Consider the following 17,413-nt stretch of genomic DNA (forward strand, 5'->3'; position numbering starts at 1 on the left):
AGGTTTATTGGTGACGTTGGGAAAGAGATCAGCCTCACTGTTCCTAGATCCCTCTCTGACCCACATTAATCTGTTCTCTTGCAGAAGTGGGGCAGTGTAAGCAACCCGCTCTTCCTCCCGCTGATCCCCCCACAGTCTCAAGGTTTCACGGCCATCGTCCTCACCTACGACCGAGTGGAGAGCCTCTTCCGGGTCATCACCGAAGTGTCCAAGGTGCCCAGTTTATCCAAGCTGCTGGTCGTCTGGAATAATCAGAATAAAAACCCCCCAGAAGGTAAGAAGGGAGGGGAGACAGTGCATTCAGGAGAGGCCTGGTTTGGGCGTTAGCGAACCCCTCAGCTGGGTCGATATTTGGATGGCCAAATGATTTGCATCCTTTGGTTTAAAATGAATTTTCCTGCTCTGTCAACAGTAATGCCATTTCTGAGACAGCATGACCCCAGTTTTCTCAGTCATCTCATTCTTGTTCTAGGGTGGCCCGTTTAACTCTAAGCCCATGGCATGCTCTGTAGCCGCGAGTGTTTGAGGGCTTAGGAATCAATAGGATCAAAGGCCATCAGCCTTGGGAAAACAGATCTCAGCTTCCCTCAGCCATCTCAGCTGATTTGTTTACATGAAAACTCAGTTTAAAAGGCATTAGTTTTCTCCTTCCTTATCTCGGCTCTGATACTGTGCTCTTCTTCAAAAAGGACAGCCTCACCTCCAGTGGGGAAAGTTAGCAAGGCACGCCCTCCCAGGCTGGAATCAGTTCCTTAAAGTGAGCCTTCTCTGGAAGTGCCCACCCGCTCATCCGTAATGGCTCTGTTGCTTGCCTTGGCCACCCCCGTAATCTGGCAGCTAGGGTTGAGGGCTGTTTGATTCATTGGATTTGTTTTTAATTCAGGACGCATAGAGTACGTTCCACCTGCATTTTGTTTCTCATTCAGTCCGTCTATTACTGATCCTAATCCCAGGGACTTCAAAGCTCCTGCCCTTTATAGCCTATTAAAGCCAGGAAGTTTCTGATGGATTAGAGCAAGGAATGAGTTTGAAGTTTGTAATGTGCGCCACTATCACCGATAAGGTCTAGTTTATTGCGTGACAGTAGTATCTGCACTTTTTATGGCTGTTCTTGTTTAACTGGTTATACTGAAGTCAGGATAGTCAACCCTGGAAACTCCCGGTAGCAGATCCATAGTCTAGGCTGGGAGAAGAACGTACTTCTGTCTGTGAGGCAAATCAGGATTTAAATGTCCTCCTGAGACATTTAAAAATTTTTACTTGGTGGGACTTTTGTTCTCTGAGAGAATCAATACTTACTTTTTATATTCAGAGAGCCACAGTTTAGTAAACAAAGTAGCTATTTTAAATGAATAGTGTGCCCATGGTATGCCCTGAAGCACACTGCCTTTTGTATATTATTATTAACTATCTTTTATGCCAAGTTTTTTTCCTCCCAACATTTCTGGATTTTTTTTTTTTTTTTTTTTTGACTCTCAATAAAGGAGGAAGAAAGGGGTAGAAGAAAAAGGAAGGTGTTGGCACCAGGTGCCATCTAAGAGGGAGGAAGGGAGGAGGACGGGACAAAAGGAGCAGTGCAGGGATGGTCGTGGGAGACCCTGGTCCACCAGAGTGAGGGGGATCGGAGGTACTGTGTTGCTGATGCGTCTCTTCATTTATGAAGGAGAGGTCATGTTTTCAGAAAGAAGGCTGCGTGTCCCTCGTGGGACGCGGAACAACTCTGTGTCCTGCTGCAGTCACGCTCCTGCACGCGGAGGCCACCAGCTTTCAGAGGGCCTCCACCCCCACCCCGCCCTCCTGCCCAGATAGGCAGTTCTGGGGCTAAATGCAAAAGAGGCCTTCTCCTTAGAAACCTCAGTTAGCCACTTTGGGCTTAAGGTGAATAATTTATTGTAAATTTGAGTCACTTCTTTGGGGCAAGTATCATTACAAATTACGAGAAAGGAGAAATCTTTTTCTTCCTTCTTGGTCTAAGCCCCTACATTGGCATAACTAAAAGCAAGAGCACAAACCTAGGTGTTGGAGCTGGGTGTTAGGTTATAATTTTTGGTACACCCTACTAAAGTGTAGTGGTTAATTCTATGACCAAGAGTTTAGTTTATTTTTGAAATATTTTGGCTCTAGAGAGGAAAGAGAGCCCTCAACTGATGAGGCCCTAATTTTGACGGTTAGGGACTGGACCAGCTTTTTTCTAACAGTGGCTTTTAGGTCAGGGCTCCGGCTCTGGTGACATGGTTGTCTGGGGAGAACATGAACCATGTTTAATCTTCTGTGGGGTGTTAGTTCAGTTGGTGAATGCGGCTGTCAGCTCTGGCCCTCGTGCCAGCAGAGGCATCTGATTTTTCATGTATGGCATTAGTAACATATATATTTTTTAAAAAGCAAGTCCAAGGCTTTGAAATATTAGAGGCAAAAGTGATGTTTTCCGCTCTCTACATTTACTAGAATAAATATCGTGGCTAACATGCCTGCTGCTGGGAGGGTTAGTGTAGGCAGAAATTGCCCCCCCCCGCCTTTTTTTTTTCACTCTCCAACCCAACCAAGTACGTTTTTCTTTTTGGTTACATTTAAGTCTAAATTGCTGGATTTGAAGTTTAAGTAAATACTTAGACTAGGCAATAGAAATTTCCAGCGAGCTTTTGTCACGTTGGTTTTGAGCTCTGTCAGAAGAAAAGGCAAGCCACTGCCTTCCTTCTCCCCGGCTCTTTAGTTTCCAGGCTTGATGGATATAAAGGTTGTTAGGCTTGGCCCCTGGCCCCAGTCTGAAGAAAGCTGTTACGTTGTACATTTCAGATAGGTTTAACTCAGCCTTCTGTTTTAATTGATTTCAGTTTTAAATTTGAGTTGATCTCAAGGAACCCCCGCATCCTGACCCCAGCTTCAGATTGGGACTTTCATAGTTCTTAATAGGCAGGATGGGATTGGCTGAGCATTTCAGGATGGTCACCTCGGAAGAGGCAAGCGAGAAGTAGAAGCAGCAGCTCTCTTCCTTCGAGCTGAATTCTGGGACCTGGGGAGTGAGGGTCATGGGGACCAGCTGTACACCAGGCAGCTCTAGCACTCCTGGAGGGGGCTCAAGATCTGTATGGAGATAATCTGATCGTTTATTTTGTGGATCTGTGGTTGTGTTTGTGACAGTGATTGCCAGGATGGGCTTTGGGTCATCGTCAGGCAACCTGAACCTTGTGTAGTGCCTTTGCAGAGTTGGAGAATTCTTGCTCACGTGGCTCTTGGCATTCAACTTGGAGAAAACTGTTAATCGGTACTCATTTTTAAAAAATCCTTAACACAAGGAGTTCTTTTTCTCCTTCAAGCTGGACTAAAGCTCAAAACTGTAAAGTTATCAGGTCAGCTGGCTCAGCGGTTTGTTTTTCATAAATTTGGCAATGTTTTTGAGAAATCTTATTTTTCAGACTACTTTGTGTGAATGGAAGGTGACATTTCTGTTTGCCAGCTACAGATTCACAGGATGAGACACAAGCTATAATTCATGTGGTTCCATTTAGAATTTCAAGACGTAAAGAAAAAGAGCCCATCTGGGATAAGCAGTGGAGCAAGAGCCTGAAGGTTTCTAGCTGTGACACTGTTTCCTTCTACACCCTAAGGAGTCACCCCATATTCTTCTGTCTACACCTCTTCCAAGTTGTCAGAGGGGAGGTGAAGTTCACAGACTTTACAAGAATCCATTTGTGAAGATGAGAATGATGCAGCGTTATTATAACCACGTATTGAGTACCTTTTATATCCAAGGAATAGGAACTGTGCTAAGTGCTTTACACGTATTATCTCTACTGCTTATGACAGACCTGCAAGGAAGCTGTTATTCTTCCCATTTTACAAAAGTGAAACTCAGATTAGTTGAGTAATTTGCCTCAATCACAGAGCTGCAAAATGGCAGAGCCAGACATGAAGACAGGTCTCTCTGGATCCAAAGCTCATGTGCTGTGCACTAGGCCCCACTGTATCTATTCAGATTGCCAATTAGCACTCAGAAAATCATCATGCTTTGTCAGTTCTCTAATTTGGGATTATGCAGATGAACCAGGTCCTTATCAGGGGCTCAAGGAGAGGCAGAAGAGTAAATCTATTCTTTTGAAAATACTAACGGAAAGAAAGAAAACAAAACAAAACAAACCTCTATTCTTTCTCACCTATATTTTTCTTTCCTACCTCATGCTCCTGTCCTATTTTTTAATTAATTAATTTATTTATTGGCTGCATTGGGTCTTTGTTGCGGCGTGCAGGCTTTCTCTAGTTGCGACGAGCGGGGGCTACTCTTTGTTGCGGTGCGTGGGCTTCTCATTGCGGTGGCTTCTCTTGTTGCGGAGCATGGGCTCTAGGCGCGCGGGCTTAAGTAGTTGTGGCACGGGGGCTCAGTAGTTGTGGCTTGCGGACTCTAGAGCGCAGGCTCAGTAGTTGTGGCACATGGGCTTAGTTGCTCTGCAGCATGTGGGATCTTCCTGGACCAGGGCTCGAACCCATGTCCCCTGCATTGGCAGGCGGATTCTTAGCCACTGCACCACCAGGGAAGTCCCCCTATTTTTTTAAACAGAATCAAAATCCCATATCAAAATTATCTGCTTTAGGGCAGGGAGTAATTATAATGCTTATTCTTTGATTGCTGCCCTCTTATCCCTGTATTCCACAGAAGGGATGCTAAAGCCCGAGAGAAAGGTAGTTCCCTTTCTTAGAGGCCTATTTTATTTGAAAATGTGAAAACAAGAAACTGGGGATTCTACTTGAAGTCCTGTCTTGTAGTAACGATGGTTCATAGACAGCTGGACCATTGAGATGGAGACTCCTTTTGCCAAAGCTCCAGGCCCAACTCAGAACAGGAAGAGGTAATCGCATTTCCAAAAAAGCCATGATTCATTCTGCATTCCCATCTGCACCCCTTATCATCCTCTTTGGCCTTCATTGCCCTCTAAAACTTCCCCATCAAAGACTTTCTAGAGGCAGGTTAGCTCTTTATGGACATTGTCTCAAGTAATTTTAGGATATATGCAGGCGAAGAATGTGGAAAGCTGTCGAACATGCTGTGCACACTCCCCAAGTGCAAGTCCCGATGTCATCCAGGGTGGAGGAATGTCTACACTTAACCCAAGCAGCTAGCCTGTTTTCTATACGTATTGCAGAAAGAGGGGCTGTTTGTTGCCTTGTGAAATTAACATGGCAAAAGTTCCATGTTCTTGGGCTTCCCTGGTGGCGCAGTGGTTGAGAATCTGCCTGCCAATGCAGGGGACACGGGTTCAAGCCCTGGTCTGGGAAGATCCCACATGCCGCGGAGCACCTAGGCCCGTGAGCCACAATTACTGAGCCTGCGCGTCTGGAGCCTGTGCTCCGCAACAAGAGAGGCCGCGGTAGTGAGAGGCCCGCGCACCGCGATGAAGAGTGGCTCCCACTTGCCGCAACTAGAGAAAGCCCTCGCACAGAAACGAAGACCCTACACAGCCAAAAATAAATAAAATAAATAAATAAAATTAAAAAAAAAAAAAAGTTCCATGTTCTTTTGTTCCGCTAGTGTGTTAGGTTTTCTCAGTTCCAGAGGATTAATGGCAGGGATTCTGTTCATCTCAAAGTAGACATTGAAGATACATGCTGAGGACACGCCCCTGGATTGTCGGAGTAATATACCAGATCTGACGTGTACCACTTTGCCACCACTACCTAAGGTTCAAAAAAATCCTTTGGTCTGTAAACAGACTCAGACTTTCAAGGGAAAGCACAGCTGACACTTAGTGGATGTCTGCCGGGTGCCAGGCACCGTGCTGCTAAATGCGTTACTGTGCATCCTCACACCTTCTCGTATGTGAAGACGGTGTTCCTGTTCCATCTTCATAGTCAAAGAAGCAGGTAGAAAGTGATTGACTTGTTCAAGATCACAGAGCTGGTAAGGGATACACCTGAGATTTGAAGCTCTTTCCAGAGACTATGCTTTCTGTGAAATGTTACTGTCCATACAGTCCTAGGACCTCAGAGGCATCTTGTTTGGTCTCTAAAGTTAGTACATTTCAAATAAAAGTGCACATTGTGTTGCTGAAGGCATTTCATTGCATCAGAAAATTCTTACCTATTTAGAGTTTAAATCAATTTCCCTGTAACTTCCACCCAGCCATCGGTCATGGTTCTAACTTCAGAGGCCATAGAAAACAATTCCCCTTTCATCTGATAATCCTTCTGATATCCCTAGTGTGTTAGTCAAGGTCCAGGTGGGAGACAGAAACCACACAGTAACTTGAACAGGAAAAGTTTAATATAAAGAATTACTAACTAGGAATAGGAGATTGGTGACTAAACGGTAAAAAAGAACTCTCTAAGGATTACAGGAAATAAACTTGAGAGGGCCTCTTCCCCAGCTAGGTCTGAGATTCAGACCTGGTTGGAGACAGTGTGGCTGTAGCCCAGTGCATGGTGAAGGTTCTCAGGTGCCACAGGCCAAGACTGGCAAACAAGAAACCAGCAGCCCCCTTGGGTACCCATGGACTTCAACGGGAAGTTGTCCAGGGGGTGTTATCAGGCCAGCCGGGGTACTGTCGAGGGCTTCAGTTCACTGAGTTGCTGTTGAAGGTATCTGCAGAACTTGCTGGAAAGCTGCCTGCAGAGGAGCTGTCGGCCTCACTGGGAAGTATGTTGGGGTGTCTACCGAACCTGCTGGGAAGCTGCCCTTGGGGGTGCCTCTTCTAAGACCCTTGGAGCACCCCAGCGTGTTACATGGATGTATTGTAAATTATGCATAAGAGATTTTACCTGCAGTCAGTTAAGACAGGTTTTTTCCCTCCTGATTTTCCTCCTGTCACACTTCTCCTTCAGTATGGTGACTTTGGAGTGGCCACAGGCATTTTGGGGCTTCAAGACTCAACAAAAACTAGACCTTCCCACAATTACGTGTTGGGTTTTTGGAAGCAGTATGATACCTTTTCTGTTCTCATTTGATAAATGTTGCGTGAAGAACAAACTGCCCTCTGTAAAGAACACTGAGGTCTGTGGACGTGGGTCCTGTACTGAAGAAGTATTAATTTCATGCTCTGCTAAACACAACACTTTAAAATAAGGAACCTGAGGTTAACTTGCTTCAGTCATTTCAAAGTAGAATGGGAAAAATGTAAGGCAAGTCATGAGTTTGTGTTTCTTCAGTATGCCAGAAAATCCCATGTAATTGGACCTAGATATTCGATATTTACTCTGTAAATTGGTCATGATGAGAAACCAAACCCAGTGAGTCAGGAGAGCAGGGCTGTCGAGGCGGTAAGGTGCTAACTTAGGAAAGCTAAACTCATTCAGGGCCACAGTTCTGTGAGGGTGGATTTGGCAGCCTTGGGAGCTGTTGGTGATGGCGTGGCGGGGGCAGGCGCTTTTGTCTTCAGCACGTGTATTTCCCAGCAGAGCTGCAGGCAGGTTTTGAGCTAGGGTGTACCTACCTGGAAGGATCGTGCAGAGGTGGTAGAGTCCTGGTGTTCAAACCACGGGCCTGAGAATGAGGCGGTCCAGAGCCCATTCGTCCTCTCATCACCGTGGCCTTCATCAAGTCATTTTGCTCCTCTGTCTCTCAATTGTGAGTTGAAGCCACTTTGTGGATCCTGGTTAAGACAACATTGAGAATCAGTAGTGTTGTAAGGATGTAGAGAGGATGAAATATTTACAATGTAAGATATTTTAAAAACGCACCTATAAGAGTTTCTCCTTGCACAGCTGTGCGTGTGGATTTCATGAGAGTCCTGGGTGTGAGTTGATTCTTCCATCTCATTTGTGATGCGATGCTTTCACCAGTTTATCTCCTCACAGAAGTTAGGAGAGTAATAAATACCTTGTTTTTTCTTTTTCCAGATTCTCTGTGGCCCAAAATCCGGGTTCCATTAAAAGTTGTAAGAACTGCTGAAAACAAGTTGAGTAACCGTTTCTTCCCTTACGATGAAATCGAGACGGAGGCCGTTCTGGCTATTGATGACGATATCATTATGCTGACCTCTGATGAGCTGCAGTTCGGTTATGAGGTAAGGAGGTTTCAAACGGTGCATTTACATTTTTGATATTTGTTGCCCATTACTGCTTGTCTTTCCTAATAAAGAGTGTTATATTTCATTCTGTAAAGTCGTAATTTCTAAATTCTAGTAGCGTCCAAAAGCTGTGCGTAGGAGTGTAGGTTATGCAGCTGTTCTTTAGAACTTTGGGGAAACCCTATTCCAAAATGACAACTGTGCCATCCACCAGTTTTGGGAACTCCCAGGGAGAGTCCCAGGGGACATTTTCAAAAGAGCGTCTATGGCGTTTAACAAGCACTTTAATTGATGTCTCCTTGAATACCACTTCCCCGACTCAAGCAGCTGGGCACAGCAACAATAAAAACATCAATAAGCGAAGAAGCTGGCGACACTGACAAACAGAAAGCAGACCCTGTTGATGGCTTTCTTTCTGAGTTTTAAGTGGAGAGGCTGGCTGCCTGTCTTTGGGGAGAAACATTCTCTATCACCATTCATTCGATGTGGCTGATGGATTAGACTGGGTTCAGGGGTTAAGTATGGAGACCAGTAAAGGTCTCCCCAGGGGAAAGTGCCAGAGCTGAGGCCTGGTGAAAAGCAGTAGGAATTGATGAGTCCTGTCAGGGAGGATGTACGCGAGATGCATGATGGCGACAGACTGAGGCCTGCGGCTGCGGGGGTGTAATGATGGTATCAGACCCAAGCAAAACAGAGTGTACAAATCAATTAGCTACAGCTGGCACAGGGGAGAGTGGGGAAGTTTATCCCCTGTAGTCGTCCTGTCTTTGGGAGAGAGGTAACCATTTTTAGGATTTGTTAAATTTGAGGTTCTAAGAAATCATGAAATTTTATCTAATGAAGCAATATGTGGTACATATATTTATTATAGAAATTTACTTTCTAAGCCTTAAATCAGAAGTGGATTTTAAGGGGGAGAAATAGGAATCCCCCTACCACTGCCACCACCAAAAATTAAAAGCTCAAGTTTTCCCAGGTTTTTACTATATATATAAAATATATTTATATATCCATTGCGTATAAAAGAAATTGTGAAATAGGCTGGTGTGTGATACCTTGGTCGATGTCATTACTGGCCAGTGAAAGGCATGAGACTAGCTAGTAAAACATACACTCATCTTTCTGGATTTATTTCTATTCATATTGGTCTCTTTCTTTCGTATCATCACGTCTAAGGTGTTGGATGATTTTTCATACACTTTCATTCCCATTTTTAAAAAAAGCAAATTACCTACTTACTCCTCTAAGTAATAAGTAGGCAACTCATGGCAAAACCAGTTTTTCTGCCAGTGTTTTCTCTCTCCATTGCATGTAATGGCTTCAAACTATACCCATGTGTTTATTTTTGTGGTAGAAGGAAAGTTGAAAAAGGGAACATTCCAAATGATGTAGCCAAGATGGACAGAGTGCTACCTCTTTGATATTTCAATTGGTCTAAATGAAGTCTAATAAAAGGCAGATAGACTAGATGAATTCCTTTCAACCTTGAGCTGAAATCTTGGGATCTCATGAGTATTGAAACCTGGGATCTCTTTCAACCTTGAGTTCGTTTCAAGCAGCAAAAAATGTGTTGATGAGAGGAAGTGCAAAACCGGGAGGGACTGAGCTTGAATCTTCACCTCTTTCCTCTGATGCCCTGTGTTTGCTCCACATTACCTCTAAAGAAGTAATGTGTATCAGAGGAGTAGGGGGCAGGGAAACCCCTCATCTCCAGTAATTGGGATCTTCTCCAGATGCTATGAAAGGAACAACTTTCCTAACTACTATCTATATACAACTTACTATGTTCCTATCAATTTACTGGGTGTTTACATACATTAATGATCTTTTCCCAAACCTGCAAGGCAGTTATTGTTTTTCTCCTTCTTTACTGAGACTGAGCAAGGTTAAGATAACTTGCCTACAGTCACACAGCTAAATAAGTGGAAGAGTTGGGGTTTAAATTCAAGTTTGTGTGACACTATACTGTCTTCCCTGAGGATTTTTACCATGTCAGAGACTACTGGTCCTCAAAAGTAGTCCTCAGAACCATCAGTGTATCACTTGTCCATCACTAAATTACCTTGCTGCTAAGGAAAACTAATATATTTTTCAGGCATCCCTACCACTAGTGCTTTAGGGTAACTTTATAAAGTTATTTCTTGTATAGTAATTAATATAATGAACAAAGTTAGGACAGTACTGGGCCCAAGTTTCTACTCTGTCACCATGGACAACTTATGTAATCTGTCTGGGTTGTAGTTTATTCTTATATAAAATGGCACTAACAGTATCTGCTTCATTGGGTTGTCACGTACATTAGATAAGATTGTGTAGCACCACCACATGGGCAGCGCTCAGGAAGTGCCCGTTCTGGGTGGTGGGCAGTATGCTCTTCTGCTCTTTATGAGATACCACATTAGCTGCTGCTACCACGACTGCTGCTGTCATTCTCATGATTCCGCTGATTCATGAGGAAAGTTGGTGGTTGTTTCCATCATTCAGAAGGGACAATTCTCTTCTGGAGAGGGTACCCAGTTTTGTGTTGAATCGGAAGACAGAAGAAGATGGTGCTCCTAAATCCTGTTTTTTATGCCAAAGGCTAGGATTATTTTCATGCAAGCTTGACGGATTAAGTGAATAAACAAATCAGTTAACAAAAATTTATGTCCTAGGAGAGTTATGTTGGAGCCCAGAACTACTTCTTTGTCACAGTTATCGCAGTGTGTTAGGATTATATCTATCTTGTTGACTGCTATTCATCCTTCAGCACTCAGATCAAAAGAAGCTTTCAGAAAGTCTCCAGACTAGAGCACTCTACCTCTTTGTAAGCAAATAATTGTGAAGTGTGTTGTTTAGTGTCTGCTTTTCTTCTGGAATGTAAGCCCCATAGGGACAGAACCATGGCTGTCTTGTTCATTGCTGTATCCTCTTTGCCTAACCCAGTTCAATCCATTCATCAGTTACTCAGTAATATTTGATGAATGAATAAATCTTCATTACCAGCATGCATATGAAAGATAGGAGACAGATTATTCTGGCCTGCATGCCTTTCCACTTCACTGTGATCCATAATCTGGATACAGCCATTTTAGAAAGCAGTTTGGAGTTTAAAATGTTAAACATATATCGACCATGTGACCCCGCCATTCTTCTCACAGAGATTCACCCTAGAGAAATAGGAGCATATGTATACACAAATACTTGTACGCTAATACAGGTATTAGTATTTGTACTTGCAGCTTTTATTTGTAAAAGCCAAAAACTGGAGGGAAAAAAACAAAACAAAACCCAAAGTCTATCAAAAGTTGAATGAATAAACTAATTGTGGTATATCCATACAATAGAATACTACTCAGTAATAAATTGGTGAGCTATTGATACATACAACAACACGGATGTATTTAAAAATAATTATGCCGAGTGAGTGAAGCAAGATGAAAAAGAGAACATATTTTATGATTTCATTTATAGAAAATACAAAGTAATCTTTAATGATCAAAAGATCGGTGGCTGCTTGGAGAAGGAGTAGGGAGGGTCAGCTTGAAAAATGTATTAAAAGGGGGGCCACATAGGTTCGGTGCAAACCACAAAACATTGCTGAGAGAAACTGAACAACTTCACAAACAGAAAGATGTCTCATACGTCTGAATCCGAAGACTCACTATTATTAAGGTGTAAGTTCTCCCCAAACTGATTTATAGATTCAAAGCAAGCCCAGTCAAAATCCCAGAAGGATTTTTAAAAAGTTAAAATTGACAAGCTAGTTCTAAAATTGAAATGGAAACACAATGGGCCTGAAAAAGCCAAAGCAATTTTAAGAAAGAAGGACAAAATTGCAGAACCACCTTATTTTAAGACTTCTATAAAGCTACAGTAATCAGGACTCTGTGGTACTGGTGTAAACTTAGACGTGTAGATCAATGAAATAGAATAGAGTCCAGAAATAGACCACACGTGTCATCAATCAGTTTTCAGCAAAAGACCCAAGTCAGTTCAATAGTGGTGGGACAGGGTTTTCACTAAATGGTGCTGGAGTAATTTGATATCCATATGTCAGTTCAGAATGGATCCTAGCCCTAAATGCAGGAACTAAAATTATAAAGCTTCTTAAAGAAAACAGTGGAAAAAGTTCTAGTGTACCTGAGCTAAGCAATGTTTTTTTTTTTTTTAAGTAAGAGACAAGTAGCACGGTTTATAAAAGAAACCAAATTGGACTTCATCAAAGTTAGCACTTAAAAAGACACTTCTAAGAAAATAAAAAGGCAAGTCATAGACTGGGAAAAGTATTTTCAAAATATATAAAGAACTCTCATACCTCTATAATAAGAAAAAAAGTCAGTTAAAAATGGGCAGAAGATTTGAACAGTTACTTTGTAAAAGAAGATACAGGGATGTAAACTAACATACGAAAAAACTCTCCACCTCATAGTCATTAGGGCAATTCTAAAGTAAAAGCACAATGAGTTACCACTATATACCCACTAGAATGATGAAATAAAATTTAAAATACTGATAGTGCCACATGTTGGTTAGACTGTGGAGCAACTTAGAACTCTCATAAGTATTGGTAAAAATGCTAAATGGTACAACCAGGTTGGAAAAATGTTTAGCAGGTTCTCATAAAGTTAAAAAAATGTTATACTTTTCATATGACCCAGCTTCCAAAAGAAATAAAAACGTATGTGTATGGACTTATATATACTACCAAATGTAAAATAGATAGCTAGTGGGAAGCAGCCGCATAGCACAGGGAGATCAGCTGGGTGCTTTGTGACCACCTAGAGGGGTGGGATAGAGAGGGTGGGAGAGAGACACAAGAGGGAGGAGATATGGGGATGTATACATATGTATATGTATAGCTGATACACTTTGTTATAAAGCAGAAACTAACACACCACTGTAAGGCAATTATACTCCAATAAAGATGTTAAAAAAAATTAAAAAACAAAACAAACAACAACAAAAAAACCCACAAATTATCACTATCAGGAATGAAAAGGAATTAAGGAAGTGTTGTCACTATAGATCCTACAGGCATTAAAAGAATATTATGAAAATTTATATGAAAAGTAAAAATTCTTTGAAAATTACAACTTACGTAAAATTAAACAGAATATGTACCCTCTATTAAAGAAATTGAAGTTGTTATCAAAATCTTCCTACAAGGAAAAATCCAGGCCCAGATGGTTTTACTGGTGATTTCTTGAAAATAAAGTGATAGTTTCAGGTTGGAGATAAACTTAGAGATAATCTAGCTTGCTCACTTTTAATTATAGATAAGGCCCATCCATAAACTATATGAAGCCCATAAATGACTTATCCAATATCACCCAGTTAGTAAGTGGCACTTAATAAGGGCATATAACTCATTTTGGTGCTATTTTCCCCATACCATGCCCAAGATTTCATTATGTAACTGTCCTATTTCTGCCTCTGTGCCATTCAAACCCATTTGTTTGAAACCTCTCTTTGGTGAAGGTAAAAACGCCTGAACATTTTGTTTCATATTCTAATATTAACAAATAAGAATCCATATCATTCAGGAAAACAGAATCTATACTAATTGTTTCAACAGAATGGATTTAGTATATGAAATTTTCTAATAGAGGTATTAGAGAGCTGAGAGGGCAAAAAGAGGCTACTGAAAGTATAAAGAGAGAATAACTCCAGGGAGCGTCCACTACCCCTAGGATGGGAGGAACAAAGGAAGAGAGGGAAGAGGCTGGGTTTATTAGAACCGAGAAGCTTGGAAGAGACCCCCCACCCCATCCCCTCACCCCCGGGGCTGGGCCTTAAACCTCTGAGGAGGGGCCACTGGCTGGCTATTGCTAGAACTTCTGAGGGGTCAGGGTAAGGCTGGCTCTGCCGGAAGAGGCTAGAACCACATTCTGCTGCTGGGGTGAAATGCCACACTGTCGGGAAAAGCAGGCAAAACAGGAAGTAATTCCCTTCTCCTTTTCTCTAGTTTTCCAGTCTCTCTCTAGTGCACCCTGTTGGTAGACCACCTAGCAAAGGTGAGATGTTTGCAGAGTCTCAGCCCTAGCATCACAAGGCAGAATTTAGAAGCAGGGCTTGGGGCTACAAGTCAGTAGCTTTATAACCAGTTCAGTCTACCCCTTTGGCTACTCCAAAGCATCCATACAGACCCTTCTACACATATTTGAACTTCCATGCAGCAACAGTAACAACTGTATTCTTTTCACTAAGAAGGATGCAGCAGCTGTCCTTTATACATATAAAGGCCTTGCATTCCCTCCCCTAGAAGGTGAGACACAGAGTCCCAATAGTCATAATATCAGTCTCTGGTTAATTATTTTTTCTTTCTTTAATTTTGTCACAATTCTACTTAATATTCTGTAACTTAATGAATAAATTATAGGCTTCCAATTCTGGACAAGATTGAGCAAGCATGTTCCACCCTATTCCTAGAAAAAGAAGACAGACTGGCTAGGGTCCTCAGGACTTAAGGGATACTCCAGCAGTGAGTTCCCTTGGATTTTTTTTTCCTTCCTTCCTCCCTCCTTCCCTCCCTCCTGTATACCCCAGCCTCAGTGCTGCAGAAGGCCATGACACTCATAGGCACAGATAACGAGCATACAAACGAAAAAAAAAAAAACAAAAAGAAAAACCCACTTTCTCTTGTAAGGACTGGGAAGAGGGCAGCCCTGCTGATGGAACCCTTTTGACTATACCTACTCTACACCAGGCAAACACCATGAAAGAAGCCATATGTACCCCTGCCAACTAGATGCTGTGACTGTGGGGATTGTCGTTCAGAGTCCTGCTGACCATTCCCACCCTGCACTACCAGGAGACAGGAGCAGAGACGGCACTCCTCCCCTGTCCCCTCTCCACTCTGGAGACTGTGGGGTGGAACCCAGTTGACCTTCCATGTCCTCCATGAAGTGAATGTTAGCGAAGACACAGCTGCAGGAACTGGGGGCTGGGGTGTGGTGTCCTGTCCACCATCCCCAGCCTGCACCAAGCAACAGACAGCAAAGAGACAGCACCTCATCCCTTCCCAACTCGAGAGTGGAGGGAAGGTTATGGAAAGGAGGGATTCCTCCTGGGCACACTGTCACCCCTCTCCCTTCAAATCAGCCCATGCATGAAACTGACTAGAATCAACACAGCAAAAGCTTTGAGAAAGAAACTATAGTGTAGAATACTGCCCAGGTTTCAAATTAGCCTCTGGGTAGCACACAAATTAGGCAGACCAGAATAGCACGATACAGCCTTTGAAAATTAAGTTGATATTCAATCCACAGCCCACAAAAGTGGATCCGGACATGCACTCTGAACCTAAACTCCCTGCTAAAATAGAAAATGTGAAAGGCAGCAGCATCTCATAGTAACACTCAACATGTTCAGGAAACAATCCAAAATTACTCATCATACCAAGAACCAGGAAAATTGCAACTGTAATGAGAAAAGGTAATCAACAGTTGCCAACACCAAAATGACACAGATGTTGGAATTATCGACCAGGATATTAAAACTGCTATCATAAAAAATCCTCTAATAGGTAATTATGAGTACCGTTGAAACAAATGGAAAAATAGAAAGTCTCAGCAAAGAAACAGAAGATATAAAGAAGAACCAGATGGAAATTTCAGTACTGAAAATTGCAGTAACCAAAATTTAAAACTCACTGGGTGGGCTCAATAGGTGAATGGAGATAACAGGAAAGAACTGGTGAACTTGAGGATAAATCAATAGGAATTATCCAATCTAAACAGCACGGAGAAAATAGATTGGAAAAAAAAAAAATGAACAGAGCCTCAGGGACCTGTGGGACAATCACAAAAGATATAACATTCGTGTCATCAGAGTCCCAGAAGGAGAAGAGAAAGAATGTGGGGCAGAAAAAAATATTTAAAGAAATAGCTGAAAGCTTCCAAAATTTGCCAAAGGTCATTAAACTTATAGACTCAAGAGGCTGAGGAAACTACAAACATCTGAAGAATAAGTTATATAAACTATGTACATTGTGTATACGGAATATACCATAGCTATAATTCTTATCTCAAATTGGAAAAGAAGAGACAAATAAATTGGTGTGTATATGGTAAGGAATCGAGAAAACTGCATAGCTGCTACATTCTTGCTTCTGCAGCTTGCTCATGAGCCATAGTTGATATTTATGACTTTCTTACACTGCTCATCCCACATCCTTTTATCCTCAGCCAGCACTCTAGTATGTTTATTACAGACCCAGTTTCTTTAATGGCTCTAGTACTATTCAGGCTTTCTATATCTTCTTGTGTTAGTTTTGATAAGCTGTGTGTTTTTTTTGTTTTTTTTTGTTTTGTTTTTTAAGATGGTGAGTTCCATATTTTTTTAAATTTATTTATTTATTTATTTATTTATTTATTTTTGGCTGTGTTGGGTCTTCGCTTCCGTGAGGGTTTTCTCTAGTTGCAGCAAGTGGGGCCCACTCTTCATCGAGGTGCACGGGCCTCTCACTATCGCAGCCTCTCTTGTTGCGGAGCACAGGCTCCAGACGCACAGGCTCAGTAGTTGTGGCCCACGGGCCCAGTTGCTCCGCGGCATGTGGGATCCTCCCAGACCAGGGCTCGAACCTGTGTCCCCCGCATTAGCAGGCAGATTCTCAACCACTGCGCCACCAGGGAAGCCCATAAGCTGTGTTTTTCAAGGACTCTGTTCATTTAATTTAAATTGTGAAATGCATTGCTATAAAATCATCTATAATATTATCTTGTTATTGTTTAAAGTTTATAAGATTTGGATTAGTGTGCTCTTTTTCATTCCTGATATTGATAACTTTTGTTTTCTCTCCTTTTCTTTATCAGCCTTGTTAGAGGTATATCAGTGTCATATTCTTTGCAAAGAATCAACTTTTGATTTTGTTGATTTTTCTTTAGTGTGTATTTGTTTTGTATTTCATTAACTACTCTTTTCTTGATTAATCTCTTCCTCTAATTTCATGAGTTTAAGTTGCTGTTATTTTTCTAACCTTTTGACTTGATAGCTTAGATCAGTGATTTCAGTATTTATTTTTCTAATATATGCATTTAAAGCTGTACATTTCTCCTTAATTACTGCGTTAGGTACCTTCCCAAGTTTTGATTTGTCATATTTTCATTATCCTTAAGTTTAAAATATTTTCTAATTTCTTTTGTAATATCTTCTTTGACCCATAATTATATAAAAGTATATTGCTTACTTTTGTCAGTTTTTAAAGTTACCTTTTTCTTATTGAGTTCTGATTTGATTCCACTGTGGTCAGAAAATATACTCCATATGATTTCATCATTTTGAAATGTGTTGAGACTATATGGCTCAGTAAAAGGTCTATTTTGGTTAATGTTCTGTGTGCCCCTAAAAAGAGTCTACATTCTGCAGTTGTAGATTTAATGATCTTACTAGGTCAATTAGGTAAGGTTAGGTACATTGGCACTTTTAGTACAACCAAA

The 17,413-nt window shown here is 41.8% G+C and overlaps 1 protein-coding gene across 3 annotated transcripts in view; it reads left to right on the top strand.

The window, feature by feature from the left end:
• The window catches only part of EXT2 (exostosin glycosyltransferase 2), a 133,810-nt gene that overhangs the window by 87,826 nt on the left and 28,571 nt on the right, over positions 1–17,413 (top strand). For all 3 annotated transcript variants that reach the window (XM_061201609.1, XM_061201607.1, XM_061201608.1), the window contains 2 exons: positions 85–274; positions 7,825–7,991. In XM_061201609.1, the coding sequence (XP_061057592.1) occupies positions 85–274; positions 7,825–7,991 (357 nt within the window). The remainder of the gene's footprint in view (positions 1–84; positions 275–7,824; positions 7,992–17,413) is intronic.

This window comes from Eubalaena glacialis, chromosome 10 (genome assembly GCF_028564815.1).
Source record: "Eubalaena glacialis isolate mEubGla1 chromosome 10, mEubGla1.1.hap2.+ XY, whole genome shotgun sequence".
NCBI lineage: Eukaryota > Metazoa > Chordata > Mammalia > Artiodactyla > Balaenidae > Eubalaena > Eubalaena glacialis.